Below are 15594 nucleotides of genomic sequence, written 5' to 3'. Positions count from 1 at the left end.
CTGAGGGTGATGTCCCACATGAAGTTCTGTCTCGCATGAAGTTCTCACTCTACAACTTTTCTCCCTGAAGCAGCATCTCTTTTGAGGGCAAAGGGTAAAGTTCACAGGTTTTATGGATGTCCTCTTCACGGTGCCCTGCATGAGATCTCCTGCCCAGGGCCAGCTTTTGCATTTGACCATGTACACCCCAGCTTTGCCCCTTCTCCAGAGACGCATCTACAGCGCTAGAAGGCAAGGCTTGGCCGTCTCTGGGTGCTTTCTGAACAAGCAGCCCAGGAGACACTGGAAACATGTCTTCTTACTTTCTGAATCTGTCAACGTCCAAGAATCCGTGGGGCTCCGGCAGGCTGGTACCTGTCTTTCCCAGTCCTAGTTCAAAACAAAACAGAGCAGAAACTATGGTGTGATAACTCGACAGCGGGTGTGAGATGGCATACTGGGGCATGGTTTTCGGGACCTTAGACTGGGCTCATTCTAGGGACTGCATGGCATTTACCCACATTCAGAAGTTTCCGTAAGGCATTGCAAAGAAGTTAAAGACAAGAAAAGTTTAGGACAGGGTCCCCCAGTGCCTAATATTTCCTGCCAGTGCTTCAGGACCAGGGTTGGCATTAGCTCTAACCTGTCCTCGAGTGGAGTGCAGAGATAGTCTTCGTTGACTGGATGGTCATCCTCTGGAGACTTGCCGTGACTTGTGTCCCAGGCTCTCTAGGGCTTTCACTTGGGCCCTAAAGGCTAGGTGCTCTTAGAGTTGACTGCACACTTGGATGTGTCGTGTAAGGTTTTCTTCCGCCGAATATCGATGCGTGTGAGACTCGCCGGTTTAGTGATGAATTCACGCGCATTCTGGCTCAACCAGCCTGAGCTGCATTTGCTTCCTGTGCCCTGGATGTGTTCATGTTTTCCTCTGTTTAGAATGAAGACTGGGTGTCTCCATTGTGTTTGCCCATGAATGTGAGTTGATGTTTCTTCCTGTGGGTCTGCCTATGCCTCCTGTCCTCTTTCATGTTGCACCCATGCTTGTGCCATTATGCACAGCTCTGCTGCCATATCTGTCTGAGTTCTTGCACGTCCCTATTCAACCTACATGCGTGGTGTTGCTCGTATTTAGTCCTTCTTTGGTTAAGTTTGCGTATCTTTGTTAGACTGCATGTGAATTGGACCTATTCTTTCCTTCCTGGATCAAATGCTTCCAACATCTTGAATTGTGACTTTTTGAAAGACTTCCATGATATTTGTGCACATCAAGAAATGCTTTATCACAGGAATAGTTAACAGTGACCCACATGTGGAAACAAGAATACCCACACACTTACAGTAATGCCTGACGTGCAGGAATATCACTCATTGCAGGGAGAATATTGATTAGGATCACAGAGGGCAAAGATGTTGCAGGAATGCATATGTCAGGAAATGTTTTTGTTTTTCTCTGTCAGGAACGGTTTGGGGTTGACTTGTTAAGTGTTCTATAAACAGCGCCGCACGGTTGAAATACACTAACGTTTACCCCTACCCATGTGTCCTTGTGTTGATCATTCAACTGGCATTGCCCATGCAGAATTTCTTCATGATTGTCAGTAAATCATCCCCCAGGTGATAGGAATTGGGGCTTGCCTTTCTGTACAGAGAAAGTTGTGAAAGAGTTCTTGTGCTCACTGACCTTCTATAGCCTAGGGAAAAGGCGGTGCGAGATCAATTTCAAGTTCAAAGTCCCTTGCTATTTCTGTGTCGTTTCTGGAAGGAAAGCCCAGGGAATGGAATCACACCAACCCGACTGGCACGGTGAACCAGTCCAAGGCAACAGGAGTAGAGAACACAGGCACAGGTCACTCTGCTGTCCACAGTGAGGACTTCCAACCCTGCCAACCTCTTTGGATATCAGTCCCACTCATGAGCCATTCCCATTCACCTTCCACGATATACCATAGAAGTAGAAGAGGACACTGACTTGATCAATTACCGATTGAAAACATCAACGGGGCAAAAAAAAAAAAAAAAGAGTGGTGCTTACCAAAGTCCATTATCCTGGATCAGTAAACCAAAGTTCCGCATGTGTGCAAGTTGCTTTTCAGAATTGTTGGTGTGTGAGTGTGTGAGTGTGTGTATGAGTGTGTGTGTGCGTGCACGCGCGTGCAAACACATGTGCGCTGGGCAAAATGTGTGTGTGAACTCTCTGAACTGGCCTGGCTGGGGGATGGAAGAATGCACACTGAAAACATGAAAGAGCTTGTGTAAAGTACGACGATCTTGGGGCGGCAGAAACACTGGAGAAAAGCCCTGGAGGAAAGCCCAGGGATCTCACCCACGGAGCAAGCTGTACATGTAAACAGGCATGTAAGTGTAAACACGGATCCCTGAGGAGAAAGGAGAGGCAGGCCAAAAGCACCTGAGGCAAGTCAGGGAGGATGCTAAGGAGCAGAGCCAGAGTGGGCCAGACTCCCCGGCACAGAAGAGGGGCTACGCACAGCCCTTAGGACACCCGGCCACAAAGGGTTTTCTGTCCTCAGGTGAAGGAGCATTCTTTCCCCGACATGACCAGCCATATGAACACAGCTTGCCCTTTTCTCTAAGGTTTGGGAACTGTAGCAGCACTTAGCGCTGCTATGTGCAGCCTTTGCCAGTTTGAAACATCACTCCTTAAAAGGGTGTCCTAGGTTGATCCTCTCACCTGTCCCAGTCCCACAGGCCTGGGCTGATGGGGTAGGCTGGCGTGTGTTCTCACCTGGGGGCTGGATGAGAACAGAGCTACTTTGAAAGCGCCTCTGTACAATAAATGGGCAGACTTCAATTCCTCTGGCACTGGTGAGTCATGGCTCTTAGCGGGACACTGTTCTTAGCATCTCCGGATTGAGAGATGTTTCATCTCTAAATCTCTCTCTACACAGAGAAGTCCAGGTTTGTGTCACATTTGGACACGTGGGCAACAGTCTTTTACGTGAAGCGCGGAACTCGTTATTTCCCGAAAGAATACATGCATTAAGTTTTCTGCCAAGAAATGTGGCATTCTCTCTGTTTCACCTGTGAAAATCTCACCACAAACTTCCCAAAAGGGAAATGGAATTCTCTATATGTTATATGAATCATGGGTGCACGTGTTATTTGCCGGCATGAAATTTGGAATTCTGTGTATTTCCCGTATGAAAACCTGGGTGCTGACTTTTGCACATGAAATCTGGAATGTCGTGTATTAAACTTAGGAACATCAGGCCACTGATTTTAGCACACAAAATACGGAATTTTGATGACTTTACGTATGTAATCCGGGGCACTGATTTTTCCTCTGTTGAGTACGGATTTCCTTACATGTCTTTATCTTTCCTCTGTAAGAAAATCGTGGCAGAGACTTAGTCCATGAGCTAATGAACTGTTTATATTTCATGTAGGAGAATCTGGGTCGTGATTTTCCTACATGAAACATGCAGTTCTCTGTATTTAATGAATGAACATCCGGGCACCGATTTTCCTGCCTTGAATATGGGTTTCTCTATGTCGGCATTTGAAACTCCAGGCACGGAGCTTTTCCCCGCGAAATATGAAATTCTGGTATTTCACGTTGAATTGGGCATAAACAAGGTAACACGAAATACGGAATTTTTCATCTTTCTCATTTGAAAATCTGTGTGCTGACTTGCGTTATGAGTTACAGAACACTGTATATGTAACAACTGAAAGAATTGGCCTCGATTTTCCTACACAAAATATGGAATTTTCTATTTCATACATAAAGTGATTTTCACGCTTGAGGTATGAAGTCACTGTCAATGAAAACACGAAGTCAATCCTTGTTCAAGGTGATGAACAGGTAAGTCAAAAACCTTGAGCATGTGACCACACCTGAAAGGGGAACCCTGAATGTTCTGAAACTCTGAGACTGGATAAAACCTGGTCTTTTATGCAAAATGGGGGGACAGAAGTACTAACTAAGAGCCCTAACCCCAAGACCTGGATGTTTCCTCTTTAGCCACACTCACTCTTGAGCAGGGTTGCTTTAAAAAGCCACATGTAAGAACAATCAGTCTGGGGACAGCGGACAGCCGTGGTCAGCCGGCCTGGTGTGAATTCACAAGCGAGCTCTAAGGCAGGTCAAGCGGGGATTCTAGATCCTGGCTGCTACCATTCAAAATGCCAATTAGACATTCACGGATTATGTGACCCCGGACAACCTGTTTGACCTGGCCAGATCTCAGTGTGCTCATCTGTAACATGGGAGTGAGGACGTCCCTGAAACCCCACTGGTTGAGACCTAGCCTTCCAATGTGGGGGGTACGGTTTTGATTCCCTACTCAGGGAGATAAGATTCCCCAAGCCTTGTAGTCAACGACACCAAAACGTTTTGAAAGAAGGAAAGTACAGCAATATTACAACAAATTCAATAAAGACCTTACAAATTGTCCACACTAAACAAAAGTGTTACTGATATGAAGCCCAATGAGACATTAGGCTTTCTCTCAAAAGACATTAGGTGTTCACTCAAAAACCCGCTTTCATTCTACAGCTGTCTAGCAACTCCTGTTCTAGGCCCCAGCAGGGAGCAGAAGGGACTCCCCAGAGAGCTGCAATTCTGGTGGTGATTTTCACTCCCCGGGTTCTCCAGACATGAACCTGCACATCACTCCAGAGCACCCTCATCCGACAGCAAGCTTTACTTGCCCGGATTAGACAGTGAGCATGAAAGCACTCGGCAAATTAAGAGAGAAGTAGAGAGGAGGGCTGGGGTGGTGGACGGGACGCTTTGGGAATCTGGGATTACCAGGTGCAAACTCTTATACGTAAAATAAACAACAAGGTCCTCCTGTGTAGCACAGGGAACGACAATCAATATCCTGTGGTAAGCCATAATGGAAAGGAATATGAAAAAGTATGCGTGTATATAACTGAATCATTGTCTTGTACCGTCGAAATTAATACACCCTTCTACATCACCTATACTTCAATAAAATAAATTTTAAAAGACAGAAGACAGAACCTAAATGGAGAGTGTGCCCACAAGTGAACACAGAGCAGGCAAGCCTGGCCACCACATCCCTAACAAGGACCAGGCCAAGAGAACAGGCGAGTTGGGGAGGGATTCCACCACTTCCTGGTCCCCTTTAATTCCTGGAAAGACCCAAAGCTGGGCTTCCCCAATCCAACCACGGGCACTCACTCTGCTAGCGTACTCGGCGGTGCCTGCAGCGACATCAGCTGAAGCGGTGGCGATGGGCGCGCTGACCGAAGATGCAAGGGTGCTCGTGGGTCCTGAGCTGGGGACCAGGGGCGACGAATCCGTGTTGGTCACCAGGGTGATGGTGGAGGTTGATGGCTTCTGTGTGATCTCGTTCTGCTGGACACCTGAAAAAGCAAATGTGCTTGGTCTCCCCACCGCCTGGGGAAGGCTGTCCCAGCTCCAAGCGGCGGTGGGAGCAGGGCCCAATCCACACTCTTCGAGTTTCTCTGCTTTCAAGGGAAAACGACTCTCACCTTAGCCAAATTTGAGCAAGGCTCCACGGAGCCCTTTCTCAGTAAGGCCTGCACCTGGGTCTTTAAGTTTGCAACAGCTCAAGGCTGCATGCCTTGGATGACCCCCACCCCTTTAAAGTCCCCACCTACGAAAACTCAAGGCTGCCAATAGAAGTGACTATGTGCTCCACTCAACACTTAAGGATAGGGCCCGTTGCCCAGTCTCTACGGGAGGGCAGAAAGCCTGCCTTTAAGAGGTAACAGGGTTAGCAAACCCAGATATTCCGCATGGACCAACACCCCCTGCGCACGTTCTGTCAAACTGTCATTTTCTGACTCTATAGACTTCCCATGATTCCCCTTGCCTATTCCCAAATTCTCCCTTTAAAACCCCAGTTCCTTGTGTACACATTGGTGTTGGTGTCAGTTCATGCTGGGCATTTGGCCCTCCTGCAATAGTAAATAGAGGACTAAAATCTATCCAAAGCAATCGATAGGGTCAGTGTAGTCCCTGTAAAGCTATGAGCAGTATTTGTCAGAGCACTAGGACCAGTCATTTCACAATTGGTATGGAAATCCAAAACACCTGGAAGAGCCAAAGCAATCTTGACAAAGAAGAATGGAACTGCAGGAATCAGCCTGCCTAACTTCAAGCTATACTACAAAGCCACAGTCATCAATGCAGTATGGTACTGGCACAAAGACAGAAACATAAGTCAATGGAACAAAAGAGAAAGCCCAGAGATTCATATCCGCACCTACGGACACCTTATCTTTGACAAAGCAGACGAGGATGTACAATGCAGAAAAGACAATCTCTTCAGCAAGGGGCGCTGGGAAAACTGGGCAACCACGCATAAAAGAATGAAACTACAACACTTGCTAACACCGCACACAAAATATAAACTCAAAATGGATCGAAGATCTAAACATGAGACCGCAAACGATTACACTGCTGGAGGAAAATTTAGGCAAAACACTCTCTGGTGTAAAGCACAGTAGGATCCTCTCTGGCGAACCTCCCAGAATAATGGGAATAAAAGCAAAACTAAAACAAATGGGACCTACTTAAACTTAAAAGCTTATGCTCAACGAAGGAAACTACAAGCAAAGTGGAAAGACAGAATTCAGAATGGGGGCAAATAATAGCAAATGAAGCAACTCGTACAGAATTAATCTAAAAAATATACAAGCAACTCCTGCACTCAATTCCAGAAAAGTAGGCGACCCAGGCCAAAAAAAATAATAATCATCATCATGGGCCAAAGAAGTAAACAGACATTTCTCCAAAAAAGAAATACAGATGGCTATCAAACACAGGAAAAGATGCGCAACATCCCTTACTATCAGAGAAACGCAAATCGAAACCACAACGAGGTACCATCTCAGGCCGGTCAGAATAGCTGCTGTCCAAAATCTACAGACAATGAATGTTTGAGAGGGGGCAGAGAAAAAAAGAAACCCTCTCACACTGTCTGTGTGAATTTCAAACTAGCACAGCCACTATGGGAACAACGTACAGAGTGCTCAAAAACCTGGAAATAGAACTGCCATACAACCCAGCAATCCCTCTGCTGGGCATACACACCGAAGAAACCAGAATTAAAACACACTCGTGCCCCAGTGTTCGTCGCGGCTCTCTTTACAACAGATAGGACGTGGAAGCAGCCTAGATGTCCGTGGGCAGACGAACTGGAGATGAAAGCTGGGGTAGATATAGACAGTAGAATTTTACTCAGCTCTTAAAAAGAATGCATTTGAATCAGTTCTAATGAGCTGGACGCAAGTGGAGCCTCTTATGCAGAGAAAAGTCAGTCAGAAGGAAAAACCCACGCATATATATGGAATTGAGACAGATGGAATTAACAGTGACCCTATATGCGAGACAGCAAAAGAGACACAGATGTAAAGAACAGATTTCGGGACTCTGTAGGAGAAGGCAAGGGTGCGATGGTTTGAGAGAATAGCATTGAAACATGTATATTATCACATACGAAATACATCGCCAGGCCAGGTTCGATGCACGAGACAGGGAGCTCAGGGCTGGTGCACTGGGATGACCCAGAGGGATGGGATGGGGAGTGGGAATCAGGACGGGGAATGCATGTACACGGCTGATTCGTGTGAACGTACGGCAAAAAGCACCACAATAATGTCAAGTAACTCACCTCCAATTAAACTAAACTTTTTAAAAAACGTACAGGATAACAAAGAGCGAGCAGAAGATACTTTAAACGAGTGAGAATAAAAACACAGCGTATCAGAATTCGTGAGATGCAGATCTAGACGTGCTTATAATTTTAAATGCTTGTATTAGAAAAGAATAAAAGCCTAAGCCAGTGGAAAGAGAAATGGCAAACTCCGTCAAGGCTTTCAGCAAAGGCCACATAGAGGAAACGTGAGGGAGGGGTGTGATTAGCCGGTGCAAACTTCTTGCTGTCACATCTTGTGTTCTTGAGGTGAGCTGGTGGCCAGCTAACTGTGTCCTGCAATCCTCAAGGGAAACAAGTATGATTCCCTATCCCCTGAAAGGAGATTCCCCAGATTGACTTTCACCCTCCAAGGTCCTGGTTGCGAGAAGGGGGTCCCCGTATAGCCTGGTAGTCCCAGCTGGAAGAGGCAGGTCTCAGTTCTCTGTGCCCTCCTCTTACCAAGGCCCCCACACACTGCCCGGCCACCTGCCATGAGGGAGCCAGGTACCCAGCACGCAGCTGACCCTCAGCCTCCTCCGTCTACCCAAATGGGGAGCTCGGTCCTGTAGACTGTGGCCCATGGACATTGCCACAACCATTCGGACATGGAGGTGGGCATGGGACACGGTGGCCGTTGCTTTGAAACCTGGGCCAGGCCGCTGAGTGGCTCCAGCAAGGCCTCCGGGACTCTGCAAGACACAGCCTTTCCTCACGCTTGTCCAAGCACCACAGTTCATTACCCAGCCCAAGGCCCAAGGGCCTGGAAGGCCCTGTGGGAAGGCTTTGATATCTCTCTCAGTGCATTCAGCTGAGAGGCTTTCTGTTGGTGGTGTTGGGTTTGCGAACTTCCCTAATGGTCTTGGGCTGAGGCCTGCAGCTCCGTTTTCCATCCTGCCTCTTTTACAGTGTCTTCCTGGATGAGCTGAGTCAACCTGTGACTAAAAGATGGTAACGTGGACCATCGGGGGCCATTTCCACTGGCCCGATGACCACATCCTACTCTCTTTCTATAACGCAGGGCTTTCAACGTGACAATGTCGTGTGATGTAAAAGCCTTCATCTTCCTCGAACTCAAGTATTTAACTCAGCATACTCTCCTCAAGAACATGTATTGCATACGGGGCTACCATTTATTTTTTCACTGCCGGAATTATACTGGACATGTGATGTACTTCCAACCATTATTTTGGGGCCATAGTCACGTTACAGTGTTTCTTTGGTTTCTGCTGTGCGTGAATCAAGTTTTAGCTGTACGTGTATCCCGTCAATTTTGGATTTCCTTCCCATTTAGGCCACCACAGAGCAGTCGAGTCCCTTTCTTCTTTCACTTTTTCTTTTTATTAAATTCAACTGGGGGTTAATTATGATACAATATTGTAATGGCTTCTGCCATGCATCAACATTAATAAGCCATAAGTACACAGGGGTCCCAGCTATCCTGGAGCCGCTCCCACATCCCTGCCTACGCTATTCTTCGGGATTGCTCCAGAGCACTTGCTCTGCATTCCCTGATTCATGCAGATGAAAACCAGAAAGATGATTTTTCTGCATAAAATATGCAATTGTCCTTCTTTCACATGTGAGAACATGGGTGCAGAGGTTTCTACCTGAAATAGGAAATCGGTATTTCATGTATGAAAATCGACTTGCATCATTTTCTTCATCATATGTGGAATCTTGTGTCTCCCAGACGTATATCTGTGCACACGTTTTCCTACATGAGTGGGGAATTCTATATATTTTACATATGAAAAGTTGAGCCTACAATTCCCTTCTTGAATCCTGAAATTGTATACATTTCGTATATGAAGATCTCAATGAAAGTTTACTGACATGAAGTGTGAAATTAAGATCTGGTGAACGAATATGGAATTGGAATTATCTCTATTTCATAAATGAAATTCTGGGCACCACTGTTTCTTCGTGAAATACTTAACTCCTTGTATTTCTCATGCATAAATCAAGGACTGTCCACCATGAAATAAGGAGTTCTCTATACTTCCTGTATCCAAATCTAGGCATGATTCTCCCTCATGGAAGATGGACTTCTCTATATTTCACATCTGAAGATCAGAATGAACATTTTCCCGTTAGAAATAAAGACATCTATGCATTTCATGCGATCCACTGGTTCTTCAGTCTCTGAAACACCTGTTGGCATTTGTGGCTCTGTGTGTTGCACGCATGTGTGTACTTGTGTCACGTGTTTGTGTGTGTTTGTGGGGGGGTGTGGGGGGTGGGGTGGGGTGTGGTGGGTCTGTGAGTGTGTCAGGACTAAGGGAGGTAGGTGCTCAGTGTGAAACAGCAGACATCCTAGGAGAAAGAGCGTGAGCAGTGGAAACTGTCCAGGCACTTAACCTGAGTGTGCCCACCTGAGCTAGGCGGCCCGGACGTAGGCGTAACTAATGGTCAGGAGGAGCACTTTGGTCCACTTGAAACACTTGCAGGAATAGCTCTGTGCCTCTGGCAAGTGCATCTGCAGGCGCACATCCTTAGCTACGTGGGCGCCTGCCCTAAGCCACGGGCCGGGGGAAAGGCCGAGGGCTGACAGATCGTAGGCCAGGGGTTCCAGGCTGGTTGGGCTTGCGGCTGCATCGTGGGGCTTGGACAGCTAGCCGAGGAAAGTGCTCTGCATCTTCCTCAGAGGAGGGCTGCATTCCTGACAACTGCTCAAGCCTAAGGCACAAGTTTAGCCATGACTCTGCAGCAGGTGCACATGGGTGAGGTCGGCGTAAGCCCGCCCCCACCCGGGCCCCCGCCCCGCTTCCCCATCCCCCTCCACCGCGCACTCCTCCCCCAAACCCCCCTACCCTGCCCGCCTCCCTCCTACTCCCCCCACCCCCACCCCGTGGCTTGCGGTTTGGATCGGAGGAGAGCAACTCTGTCCCTGAGGTACCCAGGAACCCTGTCTTCCTGAGTGTGTCCCTGAGCACACGGGCGCGCTGCCCCAGGGGCAACTTCAAGCTTGAGGACTGTTGCAGCTTCAGGTGGCCCTGGCTCTCCCAGTCGCTGCTCGGGCGCGGCTGCACTGCTAGGCAGGCAAAAGGCTTGCCAGGACACGCCCACTTTGCGCTGGGCCGACATTGGCCGCCTGTCACAGGCTGGCAAGAGGGCCCAGGATTCCAAGGGGCGTGTCCCAGGAGCGAACCGCTTTAGACTCCATTTGATTGGTTCTGGGATGAGGTCAGGAGGTCAGGGTGGAGAGTTCAGCCCCTTCCCGTCGCCATAGTAGGCGGGCCTGGTGGCAGAGGGTTCTGCGCATGCGTCTCTCCCTTTCGCCGTTCCCTGGCTCTTGCCCAGTAACCCGTCGGGAGTAGGACCACGTAGACTGCGGCCGGCGGGCGGCCCGTGAGGGCCGTCTGCCGTGCTCTAGCGTCCAGCTTGTTTGCAGTTCCGGGCTTCGGCGAGAATACCATGGAGAGTGAGACGGGGCCAGAGGAAGGCGGCAGCACTCCGGGATCCTGGATCTTAGTTGTGAGCCCGGGTCTTCATGAGGGAGGGGCCCTGGGGCCTTCCAGTCCGGTGGGGGCGGCAGAGGCGATGCAGGCCGCAGGTGGTGCGCCAGGCGAGGAGGCCGCCCTCTTCTGGGTGGAGGCAGTGGAGGAAGGTGCGGCTGTGGAGGAGGGAGAGGTGGCGGGACTCGGGCAGGAGTTCCAGCTGCTGGTGTTGGACGTCATGGAGGAGGTGGAGGTGGTGGCATACGAGGAGCAGGAGCAGGTGTCCTCGGAGGAGCATGTCCACGACCATCCAAGGCCCGGAGCCCTGAGTGACCGGCCTGCACTGGAGGCGCTGGCGGCCCTGCAGCTGGAGCTGGAGCCCGTGAATAAGAAAGCCGAAAGGGCGCATGCTCGCCTGAAACATAAGACCAGTCAGCGGCGGAAGGTGCATCTAGAGCACAGAAGCGCCATCATCCAGGGCATCCGTGGCTTCTGGGTCGAAGTTGTATCCCTTGGTGTGGTGCTTGTGAGTTTTGTGTTTGTTTGTTTGTTTAAGCCGGGCTATGGCAGGAACAGTTTACAGATCTGGCAGTTCTGGTACCGTATTTACTTTTCTGGATGGTGGGTATTGGTTACCGTCCTGCATATCTGTTCCTGATCGTAGGTGTGATGTCCTTGCTGTTCTGGCTAGCCCAAATTGATAGTTGGGCTATACTTTGAGAGGTCCCTATCAGAATTGTCATTAGCACCAGGGTCTCTTCGGAGAGAAGGCTTGTCTGGAATGGGGGAGGGGTGGGGAAGTGTAAGTGGTCCTACGGGTTCTAGCTAGGAGTGCTTGTTTTCCCGAAGTAAGCTAACTTTCAAGGGGCTGAGATGAAGCTTATCCGGTTAGGAAGAGAACCTCCTCGTGGTAGGGCATTCATGGGCACAGCCTTGGACCTTGTGCGGCATTCATATAGCCCCGCGTGAACCGAAATGTGACGAGTTAACCAGTAGCAAGTTGAAGTCAAACAGGGAGGGCCATTCTACTCTTTAGGCTAGCTTTGTTCTTCCAGCACTTTTACCTCTAGCATCTAGAGGCTCCTTGACCTAAAGCAGTTTATGAACCACCCCCAAATGTCAGTTTTGATGAGCAAGCAAGATGCAGACATGCTTCACTTCATGACCAACTTGGAGGTCAGGCAGGGGACACTGATGATTGTGGAGGGGAGGTGACTGGGGAGGGGAGAGGGCATGGTCTATCCCTAACACAGGAAAGGACAGCTCTTCTGTAAAGAGGTTTCACACCCACCCCACCCCGCACACTTTGTCCTGGCAGGTGGAGGAATTCAGGCATCCCACTCGTCACTGCAAGATCACATTGTCCTTTCGGAGGAATAGGTATTTCCAGAATGAAGTGATTGTCAAGGAGTACCTGATGAAGGTCACTGGTGAGAAGCTGCTCCCTGGATCTTGGGTGGGGGCGGGGGTGGGTAGGGGTGGCGGGCGGTGGCCCGGTGGTTGGGGGCAGAAAAGTCTAGGTTGAATCGAAAAGTGATTTAGGTCTTTCTCCCAAACTGCTTTTCCTGCAGGATACCACGCATCTCATTCCACTCCAGTTCAGTGGCACCAGGGCTTTGAATGGAAGGCATACAGGCGCAGGCACCACGACAGCAGCGTTAACTTCTTCAACTGGTTCTTTGACCACAATTTCACAGGATCTGACTGGATTGCTGAGGTGGGGTCCCACGTGGCCACTGGGCCAGAACTGGTGACTTATGTCGGAGTTGTTGGCCGTGCACGGGAGGGCTCATGGTCTGGCCAGGCCTGTGCTGACCTTGCTCATTTCCCTGGCAGATCATCATAAGGGATCTGTGGCCCAATCCTTTGCAGTACTATGTGAGGAGGAAGGCTGCACCACAAAAGGTACCAGGAGGACGAGAGGTGAGGCGCCCAGGGGCCGAGCACTGGCATAAGTGTTGTCAAAAACTTGGGTCATTTATTCCACTTGTGAAGACAGTGAGACTCCGTGGAGTACAGAGTGACACCAGGGCATGAGGGAATCAGCAAGGGACAGCAAGGGTAGAGAACTGGGGTGAAGAACAGGTTCTAAGTAGAGAAGCTTGAGGTGGATGAAGTGGCCTGGACAGGCCAAAGCCACTGCAGTTTATATCTGAGGCAGCTGCACATGGCTGAACCGTCATTCCATGGCCAACAAGTCCAGCCTCAGGCTGCTCTTAAATTGGGACCCACCTGCTCTTCCTCATGAAGTCCCATTTCCAAAAAGGCCTGTGAGTCTCCTTTGTGCAAGGCGGTTCCCCCAGTGACCCATCATTTGATTCGATTCTGATCACCACACTCGTTTTGGTTTTTAATTTGCGTTTGCATCTTTTTCCTGCCACCCTCATTCTGAGCATACTGACCACTCTGCAGGATTATGGAGAATCCTCTTTTATTTATTTTAACTGGAGGATTATGACTTTACAATACCGTGACAGGTTTTGCTGTACATGGGCCAACATGAATCACCGATAGGGATACACGTGTCCCCCCAAATGCCGAACCCGCCACCCACCGACCTCCCCTGCCTGGCTGTCTGGGTTGCCCCCAACATGACTTTGGTTGCCTTGCTGCACGCGTCAAACTCGCACTGGTCATCTGTTGTGCATAAGCTAATGTAAACGTTTTGGGGCTACTCTCTCACATTGACCCACCGTCACCACCTCCCACTGAGGCCAAAGTCTGTTCTTTATATGTCTGTTACTTCTTTGCTGCCCTGCATGTTGGATGTTCAGCACCACGTACAAGGTCCTCAACTCCATATATTTGTGTGAACGGACAGTGTTTGTCTTTCTCTTTCTGACTTACTTCACGCGGTATAGTAGGCTCCACGTTCATTCCATCTCATTAGAACTGACATGGACGCGTTCCATGTTAGTGCTGTGTAAGACACCGCTGTGTATGTGTACTCCAACTTCCTTATCCCTTCATCTGCTGATGGACACGTAGGCTGCTTCCACGTCCTAGCTATTGTAAATAGTTCTACGCTGAAGACTGGGATACCTGTTTTTTACTCTGTGCTTCTAGGGCATGTAAACGTTCACAGACACACCCCCCTGGGAACTGACTTGAAAGAATCAAGCTGTCTTTAGAGTTTCCGGGGAGGGTAAGTGTACATATCTCTGTCTCTCTGTTTTGAAAGGAACCCGATCCCCCCAGCTTTTGAGACACTTAACGATGGCGTGCCCCCCTTCACCTAAAACAGAAAACCGAAGAAGCTGCTTCACGTGAAGACCAATGGCCAGCATAGTTCTCTTGGACGGGAAAGTAGTGAAGAGTGGTCTGGTGCTGAAGTGGATCGACAGTGAGACACCAGTAACCCTGAATTCACTGCAAAGGAAAAATAAAAAGCATCAGCTGCATGCGTGCGTGTATTGTTTGGGCAGGTCCTCAGGACAAACACTTCAGCTGCATGTACGAGTGTCAGTTCACCGCGTGGGAATTACCAGTCTGTGGAGATTCATAGAGGGGGCTAAGTCGTATGTTGGGGTTGTGTCAGGGGGTGACGTTCTTCCTGTGGGGTGGGGGTTGGGGAGGACGGAGAAGGAAGATGAGGGGCCTATTGACTGTGGGTCTGGCAATTTTACAAGGGAAATGTGGCTGTTCGTGGAAAGGGTCTGGTGAACAAGGGCCAGAGATTGAAACAGTGGAATGCAATTCTGTTGGAAGGTGGTGGCCCAGGTATCTTCTCTGTTGCCTATCATCAGACACTTTAATAAGGGTACAGAACAAAGGAAAAGCCTTATCATTGAACTCGCTATGAACCTCGAAGGCCACGTGTGTATGAGTGTGTATATGAGTGCACGGTCAGCTTTGCTGAGAGTCTGCTTCCCAGAGCTAGGGTTCCAGGTAACATCTTAGGGCATTGTGTATAAGGTATATGGAGGGGGGCTGTGGCCTAGGGAGAAAGTGAGGGGTGGGAAGGCAGTGAGGATACTAGTTTCTGGCAAAGGTGACCAGGGGAAAAGAGAAATTGCAAGGAATCAGATAAAGGAAAACAGATCCCGTCGTAGATGTTAGAGCTCATGTGAACTCTGTTATTTTTTCCAAGAACTCAGCTTCGGTATAGCGTGTCCAGGGGCAGAAGTGAGGGGAAAGAGGCTGTTAGGGTGAGCCTATGCAGCCATGTGGTCTGTGTCCCATGCTGCTGCTGCTGCTGCTGCTGCTGCAGCTCAGGGGTCAATATCCCTTTTTCCAGGAAGGCTTAAGGTCTTTGCCCAAGGCCCTCTGTCAGGCCAAGCTGTAGAAAAAGCATTTTTTCTCACCAGCCCTCTGGTGACAGTTTCTCTTCCTTGTGGAATGGCTCAGCACAGAATGTTTTCAACCACAAAGGAGCTGTCCTTCATCTAGGGCTTTGCCACTACTGTGTGGGCCAAGGGCCAGTGGGAACAGCTGGAGCACATGGAGCTCACTGAGGGACTGGTCGGCACTTAGGGTGGTCCTTCTGAAGTAGATGACTGCTTTCTGGAATCGCGTCCACCTCTGGA

General features: G+C 49.3%; 1 protein-coding gene across 2 annotated transcripts; it reads left to right on the top strand.

The window, feature by feature from the left end:
* Window positions 1-10828: 10828 nt before the first annotated feature.
* Window positions 10829-14469, top strand: LOC132344491 (testis-specific Y-encoded protein 3-like). 2 transcript variants are annotated; one of them, XM_059884107.1, is made up of 6 exons: window positions 10829-11573; window positions 12167-12244; window positions 12387-12498; window positions 12640-12785; window positions 12905-12991; window positions 14250-14469. In XM_059884107.1, the coding sequence occupies exons 1-6, from the start codon at window positions 11046-11048 to the stop codon at window positions 14271-14273; spliced, it is 975 nt and encodes a 324-aa protein (XP_059740090.1). In that variant the 5' UTR covers window positions 10829-11045; the 3' UTR covers window positions 14274-14469. The 2 variants fall into 2 exon arrangements, with proteins under 2 accessions (XP_059740090.1, XP_059740091.1); XM_059884108.1 differs by lacking the exon at window positions 12167-12244 and having other exon boundaries at window positions 10829-11594.
* Window positions 14470-15594: the final 1125 nt, after the last annotated feature.

Source organism: Bos taurus, chromosome Y, assembly GCF_002263795.3.
Source record: "Bos taurus isolate L1 Dominette 01449 registration number 42190680 breed Hereford chromosome Y, ARS-UCD2.0, whole genome shotgun sequence".
Classification (NCBI taxonomy): domain Eukaryota; kingdom Metazoa; phylum Chordata; class Mammalia; order Artiodactyla; family Bovidae; genus Bos; species Bos taurus.
This window is presented reverse-complemented; position numbering and strand designations above follow the sequence as displayed.

Bases quoted from the DNA above. Each gene is read 5' to 3' on its own strand.
- LOC132344491 (XM_059884107.1), top strand. From the start codon at position 11,046: ATGGAGAGTGAGACGGGGCCAGAGGAAGGCGGCAGCACTCCGGGATCC. The intron at 11,574-12,166 runs GTATCCCTTGGT...GACCTAAAGCAG, and splicing joins GTGGCTTCTGGGTCGAAGTT to TTTATGAACCACCCCCAAAT. The intron at 12,992-14,249 runs GTGAGGCGCCCA...CTGTTTTGAAAG, and splicing joins AGGTACCAGGAGGACGAGAG to GAACCCGATCCCCCCAGCTT.